The sequence below is a fragment of the Homalodisca vitripennis genome, chromosome 7 (genome assembly GCF_021130785.1).
Source record: "Homalodisca vitripennis isolate AUS2020 chromosome 7, UT_GWSS_2.1, whole genome shotgun sequence".
Classification (NCBI taxonomy): Eukaryota; Metazoa; Arthropoda; class Insecta; order Hemiptera; family Cicadellidae; genus Homalodisca; species Homalodisca vitripennis.
The window spans coordinates 100,857,316-100,871,700 of record NC_060213.1 but is presented as its reverse complement, the minus strand read 5'-3'; the positions used below and the strand labels follow the sequence as shown (position 1 = coordinate 100,871,700).

The following is a 14,385-nucleotide window of genomic DNA, read 5'->3' as shown; positions in this document are numbered from 1 at the left end:
CCAATTCAATATTATTATAATATATTAAGTTAATACTCAAAGATTTGTTTTAAAGATCAATGATAACAGTAAACAAATAATTGCATATAAACTATCAGTAAAATTAAATACACTTCTTGCCTTTAAAATTGGAAAGAGATTGCAATTATTATTTCTTGTTTTACAGTACAGCAATTGCAACTAAGACAATTTTGAGAACTGCATTATGAGAAACTTTTAAGTTGGAACAGTTAAAAATCCCATAAAATTTTATATCACGCAATGAAAATGGTAAATTACAACAATTATGACAGGTTTTATTTGCATATTAGAAACAATGTAAATATCCAAAACAAACCAATTCTTGTATTATGTGTTGCAAATTGCACCACTATTATGTTATACACAATCTTCAGGCGATATTATAGAGAATTTTTTGTGCTGATCAATACTTGCACTTTTAGGGAATGCTAGTAAGCTGCAAGTTGCAAATTTGAGACTCTGCTTTTAACATTGGGAAAAGTAGAATTTTTTGTGTAAAAAAATCTATACTGAATATAAAGTATAAACAATAAGTATTAAAAGGTACTCATATTTTTACAGTTCCTCAGCATTGAGACACTAAATGTGAGATTCTTTAGTGGAATAATAATGAATTAGAGAGGAATTAACAGTTCTCAACTGAGCCTCAGATGCGCTCCAGCAGTTAACTTGTGTGACTAGTTTTCTTCAATCTTGGATTGTTATTGCTTTCATATTCACATTGTTTTAAATACCCCATAGACAAGTCCACTACTGTTACATCTTCCCACCAAGACCATTTCTCTTAATTGACTTTCTTTAAGTAAACATATTTTCAATGACATCCCAGAACTTTTTTTTTATCAAATTGTTTTCCATGTGTACATACATTTGTAAAAACCGTCCTAATGCCATGTTTTGATTACATTATACTACTGTTGCCAGCATATTGTCTGCTGCAACTATCAATATTAATTAAAATTATATGCTATACAAAATAAAACCAATTGTTTTTTGCACATAATTTCCAGTTCAGTTTATCAGAAAGGAATTTTTTTATGATTCCTTTGTCAAAACCACAATTCTATTTCAAGAAATGAGTTATAAACTTTGGCACTGTTCAAAATTCTGAAATAACCACATCCTTATACTATATCAAGTGGATTTGAAACTTTTAAACATTTCTGAAACCAGCTATTCTGACTAATTTTGTGCCAACAACCAAAAATGTCAATTTATTTTAAATATTGTTCGAGCATGCAATAAATAGCCAAGTTATGCCAAAAACAAAATTGTGGGATGCTTTAACCCTCATTGTAAAAGTCATTTTACTCACTATGCTCAAAAAAATGTTTATTGCTCAAATGTGCAAGGGCAATTAAAAAAAAACTAAAACAGAAAATAAAAGCAATATACATTGTGTTGTGTGCGTTATTTATTTTCAGAAGGAAAATGAGTATTTACTTGTAACATAATGAACTATTTATTTGACAAAGCCATGTTGGAAAAGGGTTGATTCAATGCAACCCACTATCCGCTTAGTGCAGGATGTACTAAGCACAAGAAGTACATTTTGAACGTCTGCCCCAGACTTTATGTGGAACTCTCTCTTAAGACAGACATGGACTCGAGATTCAGAGATTGAATCTATACCAGTGTCAGATTTCAGACACTGCGGAAAGCAGAAGGTGAGATAAAGCTTAGCTCGGTATTCATGTTCATTTGAACAATCCATGTATATTTGAGGTGTTTAGTTAAACATACCTGAAAATACATAAATGAAAGAATTGCAATGCTTTATTAATAATAAATTACTTATACATTTTATACATTGCTACTGAAGTATTAATTAAATTTGCTTTGTCAAAAATATAAATATGAAAAAACACATCCATGTTGTATTCTAAAATGAAATAACACTATTAGTTTGCAGTATATAATTATGAAAATACTCTACATAATACCGAAAAAAATAACAACTACTATGATATGCATATGTTTGCTACAAACCAAAGAAGCAAAGATGGCATGGCAAAAACAATATATTTCCTTTTAATATTTTCTAACTTTATTTGTATTTGTGTTGCATTTTTCAAACAAAATAAAACAAATATAAGAGTGAATGTATGTTCACTAAGCCAATAGCTGTTGATTACAAAATTCAACAGTCTTCACTGCAGTGGATAATGGTTAAATACAAGGAAGTGGGTGAATAAAACTAGTATACAACCAATTTCGCTCTATCAATTTAGTTCACCCATATTGACTTCTAGCTTTCACGTGCCATTATATCTAATAATAAGCATATTTTATAATACTGTTAACAACAATTATATATTAATTTTGAGCAACAAATCACATAAATTATCCTCACTTTACACAAATACATGAAACAAACCTACCTACGAGCTACACCTACTGAGGACTGTCGCACTAGTACTTACCTAGTGTAATCTATGTAGAATTGATGGTGGATTCAGGGGAAAGGGACAGAGTAATAATAATTGTACTTCTCAACAAGCTTCAAGCTAGTTTCATTCATTATATTATGTATCTTTCACAATAGTAAAATCTTTCAACACTGAATAGCAATATTATTTCATCACCCAATCACATTTTGAAGGAATAATTAGTTTTGCAAACTTTAACAATCATACACAGCTAATACAAGCAGAATCAGTTGCTGGAAAAGCACCAAAATAAAAATGGAGGATCCAGAATATTGAGTTCTGTAAACTTCGAACACACGGCACACTTGCACGATTGTATTTACTATCTGCACACAAGGTAAATTTCTTGAACCTGATATTTTTTCACTAAGACAGAGTGTAAACAGCTGAATATTGTGTTAATCTGAATGTTGATCAAGTACAAGTCACAATCATACCTGAAATTTAAAATAAGGAAACATTTCTTAAGATTGGAAAATTACTCCACAAACTAAAAGGCAACTTATTTATTTAGCAAAGTGATTTACATTAGTGAAATGTACCATTTTATAATTAATAAGATTTTTTACATTGATAAAATACAACTATAAATACATTTCAGTAAGATAAAAAATAAACAATGCTTAGTATTAAAAACTTCCTTTTAATCAAATTATATCTACAATAACAGCAAGTGCTATAGACTTTAAGATTACTATATTTTTACATGGAATTCACTAAACATATAAATTTTATACTTTAAAAGAAAAATCGTAGAGAGGAATGTTATTTTCAAAGAACTGCAAACAGGCAAACACTTACGAATACTTTACAAGTCCTAATGTCTAAGACCATGACTGCTCCTACATGTTCATTTATATTGTAATATGGCACTACTTGACACATTACATGGCATTTTGTTTCAGTATTTTTTATTCTTGGGATATCCATTGCCTAAGAGAGTATAAAAGTTATACTATATTTGTGTTTGTAGTTTCTGAGATTTTAATAGTTTCTATACAAATATTAAAGACCCGTGTGTAGGGTTCTAAAGTCACAGTGGTTTAAAACATATTACCACAGAATGGGATAAGTACTGAAATCAGAGTATGTAGCAATTCCTTATGTATCTTTGAGTTAAAATGACAACCCATTCATAATTTCAATTTAATGGTTTAGTAGCTGTCTATAGTTTTGTAGCTTCCAATATCTATTATAAAATTTACGATCAGTGAAGCACAGATCCAAGTTTTGTCCATTCAAACTTCAGAAATGAAATACTCAACTTCATACGAAAGCTTAATAATTGAATATGAAATAATGTCTGTATGGATGGCCATGATGAACTGATCTGGTTTTTTTATAGCAATTAATAATTATTTATGCCATTATAAATGTTTTTAAATTTAAATTCGTCTCATAAGAACATTAACGGTATCTTTACATATACAGGGTGTACATAAAGTCCTGCACGGGTATAATATTTTCTGAACGATAACAGATAAAGAAACAAGATTTGGTACATCAATACTACACCTAAAAATCTACTTTTTGAAGGAACTATCAGTTTTCTGTAATATCATGGGGACGTCCCGCAAGGAGTCAGAAGGAAATCTTAAATAGGAGCATAGGTCAATATGGACATCATTTTAAAGGGCTTATCTAGCAGAGTTTAATGCCGCAAACCGCACTCAAAAAGATTGATCCAGTACAAAATGGCGGCTGTTCAAAGATTTTACTTGGTTACATTTTATTAGTAGCCATAACCCCAGTAAAGCAAAACTGCAACCAAACGAATACTGCAGCTAACTACTACATTATGCTTGTCAGTTGTACAGAAGTGAATTATGACATTAGTTATCCTCAAGGGTTACAAATTTGGTCCTAATATATTGATAACGGGGAAAACCTGATAACAGTAACAATTAGAAATCTCAGCGAACTATGACGATCGGAAACACTTCCTGTTTTCATAAAGTGTTGAACAGTTCTCCCTACAGTTGTTCTAGAAATTGGCTGCCTCTCGTGAAAGTAGTCATTAAATAAATGGCATGCTTCCTCGTGTGATCGTCTGTTATTTCCCCAACCATCATAAGAAGTGTTATACGTTCACGTTCGTCAAGCGACATAGTGTAGTTGAGAACTACAAGCAATACGACAAACTCTTTTGTACTAAAGCGCACTGATAAAATGGATGGACAGCACTACTAAAACAAGAAAACTAGAATAGCCTACTATGAATAGACTGGCTAATAGGAAAGTCCTAACTGCGACCCAAAGATAAGAGATTTCTAATTGTTACTGTTATCAGGTTTTCCCCGTTATCAATATATTAGGACCAAATTTGTAACCCTTGAGGATAACTAATGTCATAATTCACTTCTGTACAACTGACAAGCATAATGTAGTAGTTAGCTGCAGTATTCGTTTGGTTGCAGTTTTGCTTTACTGGGGTTATGGCTACTAATAAAATGTAACCAAGTAAAATCTTTGAACAGCCGCCATTTTGTACTGGATCAATCTTTTTGAGTGCGGTTTGCGGCATTAAACTCTGCTAGATAAGCCCTTTAAAATGATGTCCATATTGACCTATGCTCCTATTTAAGATTTCCTTCTGACTCCTTGCGGGACGTCCCCATGATATTACAGAAAACTTATAGTTCCTTCAAAAAGTAGATTTTTAGGTGTAGTATTGATGTACCAAATCTTGTTTCTTTATCTGTTATCGTTCAGAAAATATTATACCCGTGCAGGACTTTATGTACACCCTGTATATATATTGATAGGCTGAACATTTAGCAAGTGTCTCCCGCCAATTGCTGAATAACAAATCTGATTTCGATCTGTCTGTACATACAAAAACAATCAAACGAGGTAAACAAGAAGATTGAAATTTAAAATGAAACTAAAATGAAACTCTATTTCTACATTAGTATTCAAAATTATACAAATTAGTCAATTGGGAGTCTAACTTTCTGTCAATGTTTTATGGGTAACCACGTTAGCAAGGAATTAAAAAAATTATAATTTAAACAAATTAGTATTTGTAATATTGGAACTTATGTATGATGGTTAAAACATTGAAGTATATTAACTTTCTTGTCGTCTCTTAAGTACAAATATATGATCAACTTTAAACTTATTTGTGTCTTTGTGAACTAAACATGCTAGTGTCTTGAAATTTGGAACATATCTCAGAACCAGAAAACAATGCCATAATATGCAATATACTACTTTACATAATAATGAAGGCTTGTATACTTATAAGAGTGTTTGTATATACCTATTATGGTATCCTTATAACAGAGGGAATATATACCACAACATGAAAATCAATAAACACTGGATAGGTAATTTTTGTTTACTTACAGCAGATGGGTTTAGAGACACAAATAAACTCGGTTGGTGTCTACTTGTGTGCAAAAGATATACAAAGAAATATTCCAATAAATTTGTTTAGTAGTTAAATAGGATAAGCATTTAGCGGAGTCTCTCCCACCAGTTGAAAACAAAGCAGATTTCCATCTTTGAGTGTGTCTGTCTGCATACATGGTAACTTTCGAATGAGATAACTTAGAGGGTTGAAATTTAATGTGAAACTCTACCTATATAAACCTCTACCTATAAAAACTAAAAATAGTAAACATAAATCCATTGGGAGTTGCTTTAAGCTGTGAGGTGATCACAAAGCCTGAAGACGTCTGATGTGCATTTAACCTTATATATCACCCTTTGAGTGTCGTAGCTATTTTCCTATGTTATCCCCATAACATATTGCCGACCCATAATATTTGCAAGCTTTTAGGAAAGAAATTTTGTTCAATAACCTATTAACAAATTTTAATACTTTTTGTATTTTTGGCAATAATATAAAAAAATATAATACACATTTTTCTGGTAAAAATATCAATACATGTATAATATGTTAGAACAAATATTGGTTAAAACATTCTTATAAACTTTTAAATTTTACTCAAAATTGTCCATATGTATTATTATTTTTTAGCTACACTACTTGAAATGCCCTGATATTACAAACAAAATTCAGGTATAATATTGTATTTTTCTGAATAAATCACACCAACATGAAAAACAATTAATAAAAAAACATAACCGTTTGTTAACCAGCACCACCTACTACTGAGAAATCTGGAGCTAATACTCTTGTCTAAAGCCTGTAAGAGACGTCATATAAACACAAAATAACAATACGTCAACAATATATTGTCAAAGTTATATGCACTTGGCATTAATACTGGAAACCATGAAACAAATAAAAGATTGGTGCTATAAATAAAACATCCAAATATCAAAATTGGTATTATACTAATAAATATAAATTATATACTGCTTTATGATTTGTTTTTAATCCAAATATAAATACAAAACAAAGTAAACAGTGCAACTAGCCAAACGTGTAATCCGCATATGATGAATTAATCAGCTGACATACCATGACAACATCATATAGTTAATCATCATTACAAAGACCTACGAGAAAGATAAACAAAAAAGGGACATTAATAGACACACAGAAACATATAAAATAAGTTATATAGTTACTGTGTGTGTTATATATCAACTGTGTACTATATTAAATATTGCCTAAAAACGAATTGTTACACCAATTTAAAGCTGCAATTTATGAGGTTTTTATCGCGTCTGACATGTTGATTTGGTGCATTTAATGCGTTATAAGATATAAAAATGCAAATCTTTACAAAAAATATTGGTTGGAAAAAATACAATTCATAAAACCAATGAAGGATCTTATGTCATATCTAGGGCTAAAACGTCTGGTGTTCTCTTTGTTTTATTTGTTGTGAATTCATGGAACACACTTTGGAGTAACATCCATGGCAGTGTTGCACTTTTTCAAGGTTTTACACCACAAATGTCATGTCTGTGTTTGCCCATCAAAGGTTATACTGTATCTGGAACTGTGTAGTCCCCTACTTATAGTACATCAAAACTTTAGACAGTTTAGTTTCTGCTAAGAAGTTATAATTATCATACATGAAAGAAAATTTCAAAAATCTGGGATTTGTGAAAGTTTTCTTTACATTGATTTGGCAATGTGATAAATTTATTCTCAAGTGCTTGTTTACTATATCTCACTAAGAAATGAATTTCACTTGTAGTTCTTAAAAATTATGTGTGCAAGTGGTAACATATAGGCTACATTACAATTTCATGAAATATCAAACAATATAATGTGCTGTTTACACAATTTCTACTTACAGCTCCCAAAGATTTAAGCTTGGTTTCCACTTTCAACAATGATCCATTATTCTTTATGTCTAAATAAAATTTCTTTGAAGCCAAAGGCTTAAATGATTTTGATGGTTTTCTGGAACCTGAAACAAATAAAGAATTGTAACATTTGCAATGTAATGGAATGTATGTAAAAACAACTGTGAGATACAGCTGAATTGTGAAATTTTCAAAAGTATTTATTTGCAAGCTCCTGTTCTTAACTATCAGCGTAATCTGTTTTCTAAATTTGAACTTTCTGCCCCGGACGACTACTGCTATGAGTATTTTTCAGATCTATTTTGTTGGATTCATGAGTTTTCAGAAACTTCCTTTGCAAGCATACCCTAGGATTAATTTCAAATTTGCACACAAAATCTTATTTCCCTATCCTTTTAATTAAAAAAAATGTCTTGTTTTTAAAAAGCCTATAAACAAGGGATATGAAAAGTTACTAGATTATACAAAGATCCAAGTAACAACCAAACTACACCAACAGAGTTAGATGAATTAAAATGGGTCAGAATTGTAGGTAGCAGCACCTTCCTTATGCTTTTTCCCTTCTACTATAATTATCCCTATTCCCATTTATGTTGCTGACAATGTCTAAAGAGTAGCCTATTTATTATCTTGCTTAGTTTTCTATATGCTTCTTTTATTTTAATTACCACAAGTGGTTTTAGTTTCAAAATTACAATTTTCACTTTCCTTATTTTTATAAGCTCTAATTCAAAATTGATAGTACAATAAAATATATTTGTGGAGAGGAAAAAATTACGTTTGAACAACAGTATAAAATTTTACAAATAATACTAATGAACAATTAACAACAAACAAATATCATCCAAAAACAGGATAAATATACAATAAGTTATACCCCCAAAATCTATTTTGTCAGTATTAAATTTAAACTAGCTGAACTTTATAATGATGCTCAAAAATCTCGAAACTGACCTAATTTATAAAATAATAGGCTATTACACACATCACTAAAACAGTTTCAATGTAAATCTCCTTATTTCTAGAAAGCTCTCCTCCACAGCAAGACCAAATATTTCAAGGAGATAATAATTGTTAAACAATATTAAAGTAAGGTAAAAAAATTACCTATTACACAAGTACTAAACATACTTTACTTGAAAACATATTTGAAATATAGTACTTTAATGATTGTATGTACACATCCCAATTGCCCCACAGGGATATAAGAGTTATGGAGTAAATTTGATTATGGATTTGTAAAAAATACTAATGAAAAAGATGAGCACGCCTATCGTGATAAGATATTGTTTTATTTAATAAATATTTTCTCCAAAAACAAGAGGGTAAAGATTTATTCAGTACATAATTATTAAATGAAATCTATTTGGTAACATTTAAATAGTATAGTAAGGTTAAAATTTTCTCGCCACCACATCTGGCTGGTTTATACCTGCTAGGAAACACTGATTCATCAATTTATTACATCTGGGCTTTTCCACGGAAGTCCTGGAGCGACACATCACAAATATATAGGTATTGGGATAACCTGATTGACAGGTTTAGATTACTGAGAAGAATAATGGTTGAAGAGGGTAAGGCTCCATTAGTGTTAAAGCTTTTAACAAGCCTAAATGTGAAGGAGACTCCTCCCTTGACTGTTCTGACGTTTGGTAGCTCCTGGCTCTCAAGGACAGTCTGAATCTCCCACATGAATATCCTGTCCCTCAGTAAACCACACAGAAGATCTTTTAGTTTTAACTGCAATACAAGTTCTAAAGCTTCTTTTCCTACTCTAGCTTTAAAATGGTGGTACACTAGAAATCAATATTACTCTTTGAGCATGCAGTCACTAAGAGCAGCTTGGATACAGATCTAAAAATACCCCAGATAATCCCAATGAAACAAGAAAAACATCCCTCGAAATATTACTCAAATTCAAGATCAGATCACGTGAGCGCTTGTTAAGGTTATCATTCAATTTTTATATTTATAGTATGTAGGTATGTATAGCCTACAGACAAGTAGTAGATAAAGACCTCTTAGTACTCAACGACTGTGTTGTATAGTCAAGTTTGAATTAACCCATCTATAAATTTATTAGTTTTATCAGTTTATGTTTACATTGTAGTAACTTAGGTACAGTGTTGTAAACTAAAATGCTAACACAGTAACAGGTTACAGAAACGTAATAAGTCAACACGTTATTTTGTAATAGGTATAGACAAAGAACAGTATATCATGTCAATATCGCCCATTACTTAAATACCACGCACATGGTTTAACTTTCAATTACTTTGGAACATTAAATTCGAACTGAATATAAGGCCACCACAATAGAATCATAGTATATCCTTAAAAACAGTAAAAAGTAACTAGGCTAAATGTTAAACTGTTTTGTTACATTTTGTAGATACACAATATAGTTTTTATATAACGTAATTCGTGTCAACATTTTTGTTTCTACAGTTTAGATAATTCTAAACTATTGTGGTGGTGGCCTCTTATTATACTGTAGCCGAACTGAATTACTTTATACTTTTAAGTTTGTATTATAGTGAAGCTATAGTTTTATATATAAAAGAAATATATGCATTTTACATTATATCAATTAATAATACAACTTTCTTTATACTAAGATTGGGCAGTTAGCCTACAATTACTTTATAGGGTAAACACCAGTCTGACAGCATTTAAATTGTTCCAATTGATTATTCAATATTATTTATCACTCGAGTGATGGACGCTTGTACTGCAGCCACTAGGACTAACTGAATTATGGATGTAGGCCCTACTACTAATTTAATTTCTTCTCAAAGAAAAGGGCATATGACTTTAAAATGGTGTTTACAATTTACACAGAAAGGCTAAGCCTATGTTAGGTTATCTATATTGTATTGATCTCTCATGTCCTAGTATCAGTTATCTTCAAGCCAGTCCTGATGAAAAAACACACATAAGCTAGACCTATGTTAATTATGGTTCTTTGTGTTTCATTGAATTCATTTAATGTAAACAGTGATTAAACCTACCTCCTTGCTTATCTCTCTGTACATTTAGAGATTTGTCATCATTTTCTGACCACCCTTTCCTATCTTTTCTTTTTTTAGAAGGAGATACCATACCTTCAAAAAGCAGCCTTAAGATAGGCAAATACCTCTTTTACACAAATGATATAAAGAACACAGCACATAAAATCCATTACTTGATTCACTATCTTCAGTGCCAGAGTATAGAATAGCTAGGAGGTTAATACATTTACAGTAACATCATATTAAGGCACTTCACAGTAACGTGTGAATATCTCACTACCATCATGTACACTCAATTCGACCGTTGTCTTTAACACAGTGACCAGAAAGGATTAAATTCCCGTTTGTGCCTATTTACAGCAGCTGGCTAACCGAACCACCATGACACCAACAACACCTTCCTTTCTCACATCAGCATACTCCCAATTCTTCCTATTCCGTTACTTATTTACAAATAAATATATAAACTATTTTGACAATAAATAACATTTCAGAATTGTGCATAGGTTAGTCATGAATAGTTTCAAATTGAAAGTTAAACTTTCAGTAGCTAACTTCTCATACAATTTCAAAGTACAGAATTCCGTTCACTTCTCTAGCACATCCAACTAAAACAATAAAAATATGAGTTTGGCTCTATCTGTCAGAATCTTATCGAACTTGATTATCTGGATTTTGGTTAAAATAAAGCCAATAAAAGTCGTGCTGATTGATATACAAAATATTTTAAAATTTGTGTTAAATAGAACCAAAAACATTATAATGATTCACTTTTATTTGATGTGATTTATAATAACAGAATGGTAATAAATTATATGTATTTCATCACAATTGATTTTACATTCAAATAATAATTATGTCTTTATAAATTCTCTCTCCATAGAGTTACGCACTATATTTTGTAATACGTACGATGAAAAGGTGAAAAATACGTTGTTGTATAGTAGTAGAGCTGTGCAGTTGTGCTATCAGTTGCGCCGAGCTTGTCGAAACCTAACATGAGTATGTGTTCTACCTCTGATTATCCTCTACTAGATTCCAGTTATTTTCTAAACTATAATTAATAATGCCATTCAAAATTTCATATTACAAGTGCAGAATTGATTAGCATAGGATTACTCATATTTTAATAATTGTAATAGTCTACATGTTTTATCAAATATTTCTTTATTTGTTGTTTACATTCAATTACTGTTCAATATTAAAGTTGAATGTTTATAGTTTACTCCTGTGTCTAATAAAACCTATCTTTAGGACCTTCACTCCTTGTATTATGTTTTTGCGTTACAATTGTAAGGTTACAGTAACCTTGTATTGTATTTTTCACTCCTTTCATGTCAATTTGTTAGATACATTTCTTTTAATAGATACACTCTTAAAACAAAATCGTTTTGATGTAGACCCTTATGACGTCAATGCAGAAGTACAGTAGATACATTGGTACCAGACATTCACTAACTCTGTAGAAGGATTTACACATGAAGCATCCAACAGGATGAAACTACGTTTACAAGTGAAACACATTTCTCCATATGTCTTCAATCATATATCAGAAGTTACTACTCTTATTAAACAGTGATTATTTTTGAAGAGCTTATGCGTTTGCAAGAGAATGAAAATTTCTACTGGTACAAGTTAGTTACTCGTTGTAAAAAAAACCACGTGAAGTAGTTGATAGATACTTACAGGCATTGAAGGATTTAAGTAAACCATGTAATCTCACGAAAGTTGCCTCTCAACGCAATAAGAATGATCATCTTCGTGATGCATTCATTATGGTATTTTAATTTCTTCTAATGTCAGACAAAGAATTTTGAAATTCAATACATTGTCTTTGGATTAGACGTTTGAGAAAGTTAGAGGTTTAGAATGAGCTCAAACTCGATCTGAATCTTTAAGTAATTCGTATTCTGCTATCAATTTTGTACATAAAGCAAAATATTATTCATATTTGGAGTCTGTTAGTGTTAGCTCCAAGAACATTAGCTCTAATTAGTATGTTATATGAGCTGCGTCTTACCATTGTTACTTCTGTGGCTCGAATAAACGTAATTCACGAGAGAAATTTCCTGATTTGGAAGTTATCCATTACGACACGTAGCAAAAATGGCTACTTTAATAAAGTCTGTGTTTTGGAAAAATGCTTCGCTTTCTTAAGAAAACATGTGCCTTCTTAGTGTGTGTGTGTGTGTGTGTGTGTGTGTATATATATATATATATATATATATATATATATATATATATATATATATATATATATATTGAATTGAATTGAATTGAATTGATTTTTTTTTTATTTCCCAAAAATATGTACAATATTATAATACAATCTGTACAATTCATTTCTAGATTGTTACAATACCGAACATTTTGAAATGTGAAGAAAGAATAAGAAATAATCATCATAGAATAAACAACATAAAATAAACATCATAAAAATAGCATCATGTATAAAAACATTGTCCTCGGGAAATGAGCCTGCATGGGCTATGATGCCTGTGCGCAGTCTCGAGTTGTTTACGCCTGAAGAAATAACGGACTGGATTAATAAAAAAAAAAAAATGAATATAAATATAGTACAAAATAATACACCATTACACACCACACACATACATATATACACACATATACATATGCATGCACATACACATGCGCATATGCAATGAATATATTAAAAGGAAAAAACCGCGTAATTTTGCTTTGTACCTGTTTTAAAGCATTAAATATTATTAATTTTAAACATATACATATTAGCAACAATGGTAATTAATGGTTAATTATATATATAAATTTAACTCCAGGCTGTAAACCGATTGAATGTCACGTTGTTATTCTTAGGAAGATTTGAGGTTTTGAGGTTCACAAGAAGAAACTAAGCGGCTCTTTTCTGACCGTGAATTTTCATCTTGTCTTTTTGTCAATTAAAAGGGAAGAAATAAACAATTGTGTATCGAATATTAAAAAACTACAAAAACGTTTTACTATGCTATATGTATACCCAACTGGTACGAGTAGATAATATTGTAAATCGGGTTCATAAATATTTTAGACTAGCGACCCGGTCCGGTTTCGCACGAGTGCAATACATTTTTATATTTTTAAAATCCCAAAATATTATTCTTTTAAAAATTAAGTATTATAGATTTTATATATTAAATACTCCATCATAAGCAAGCATTTATTTTTATCTTCAAAAATTCATTAGAATCTTTCCATAAAACCTCAAAATAATGAAATGTACTAAGCTAACTAATAATAATCGCCTTACCAATCAAATAATATTAAGAAATCAGACCAATGTATAATCAGGTAACTAACACGGGACTATGACTAATAACTACTAAATATCTTTATACACAATATTGACCACAGTTTTATTTATTATTTTTTTTTTTTGACAACACAAATAGGTCATTCTTTGGAGTTATCCGAAGGGTACACCATAAGTTTTCTACGTGGAAAACACTGAACGCTTGAATCCTTAAACATTGAATGTTTGACTCTGTGACTTATTAATGGTCATTGAAGACAATAATTCCCATGAAATTTCATAAATTTGTTTTCCAGGAGGCTGGAATTCAGGAACTCTTTAGGAAAATGAACTGCTTCATTATAATCTAGCACATTGCGTACAGAGTACTGTACAGTACGTATGCATCTGTGAATAATTTTTTTTATGAATCAAAGTATTT

General features: G+C 30.6%; 1 protein-coding gene across 2 annotated transcripts in view; it reads right to left on the bottom strand.

The window, feature by feature from the left end:
- The window catches only part of LOC124366108, a 47,932-nt gene extending 36,616 nt beyond the window's left edge, over positions 1 to 11,316 (bottom strand). Inside the window, exons 1-2 of one of the 2 annotated variants that reach the window (XM_046822369.1) lie at positions 10,694 to 11,316; positions 7,671 to 7,786 (exon numbers count right to left, since the gene is read on the bottom strand). In XM_046822369.1, the coding sequence (XP_046678325.1) occupies positions 7,671 to 7,786; positions 10,694 to 10,784 (207 nt within the window). In that variant the 5' untranslated portion in view covers positions 10,785 to 11,316. Of the gene's footprint in view, positions 1 to 7,670; positions 7,789 to 10,693 lie in introns of those variants that run through there. The other variant, XM_046822373.1, reaches the window with a different exon arrangement.
- Positions 11,317 to 14,385: the final 3,069 nt, after the last annotated feature.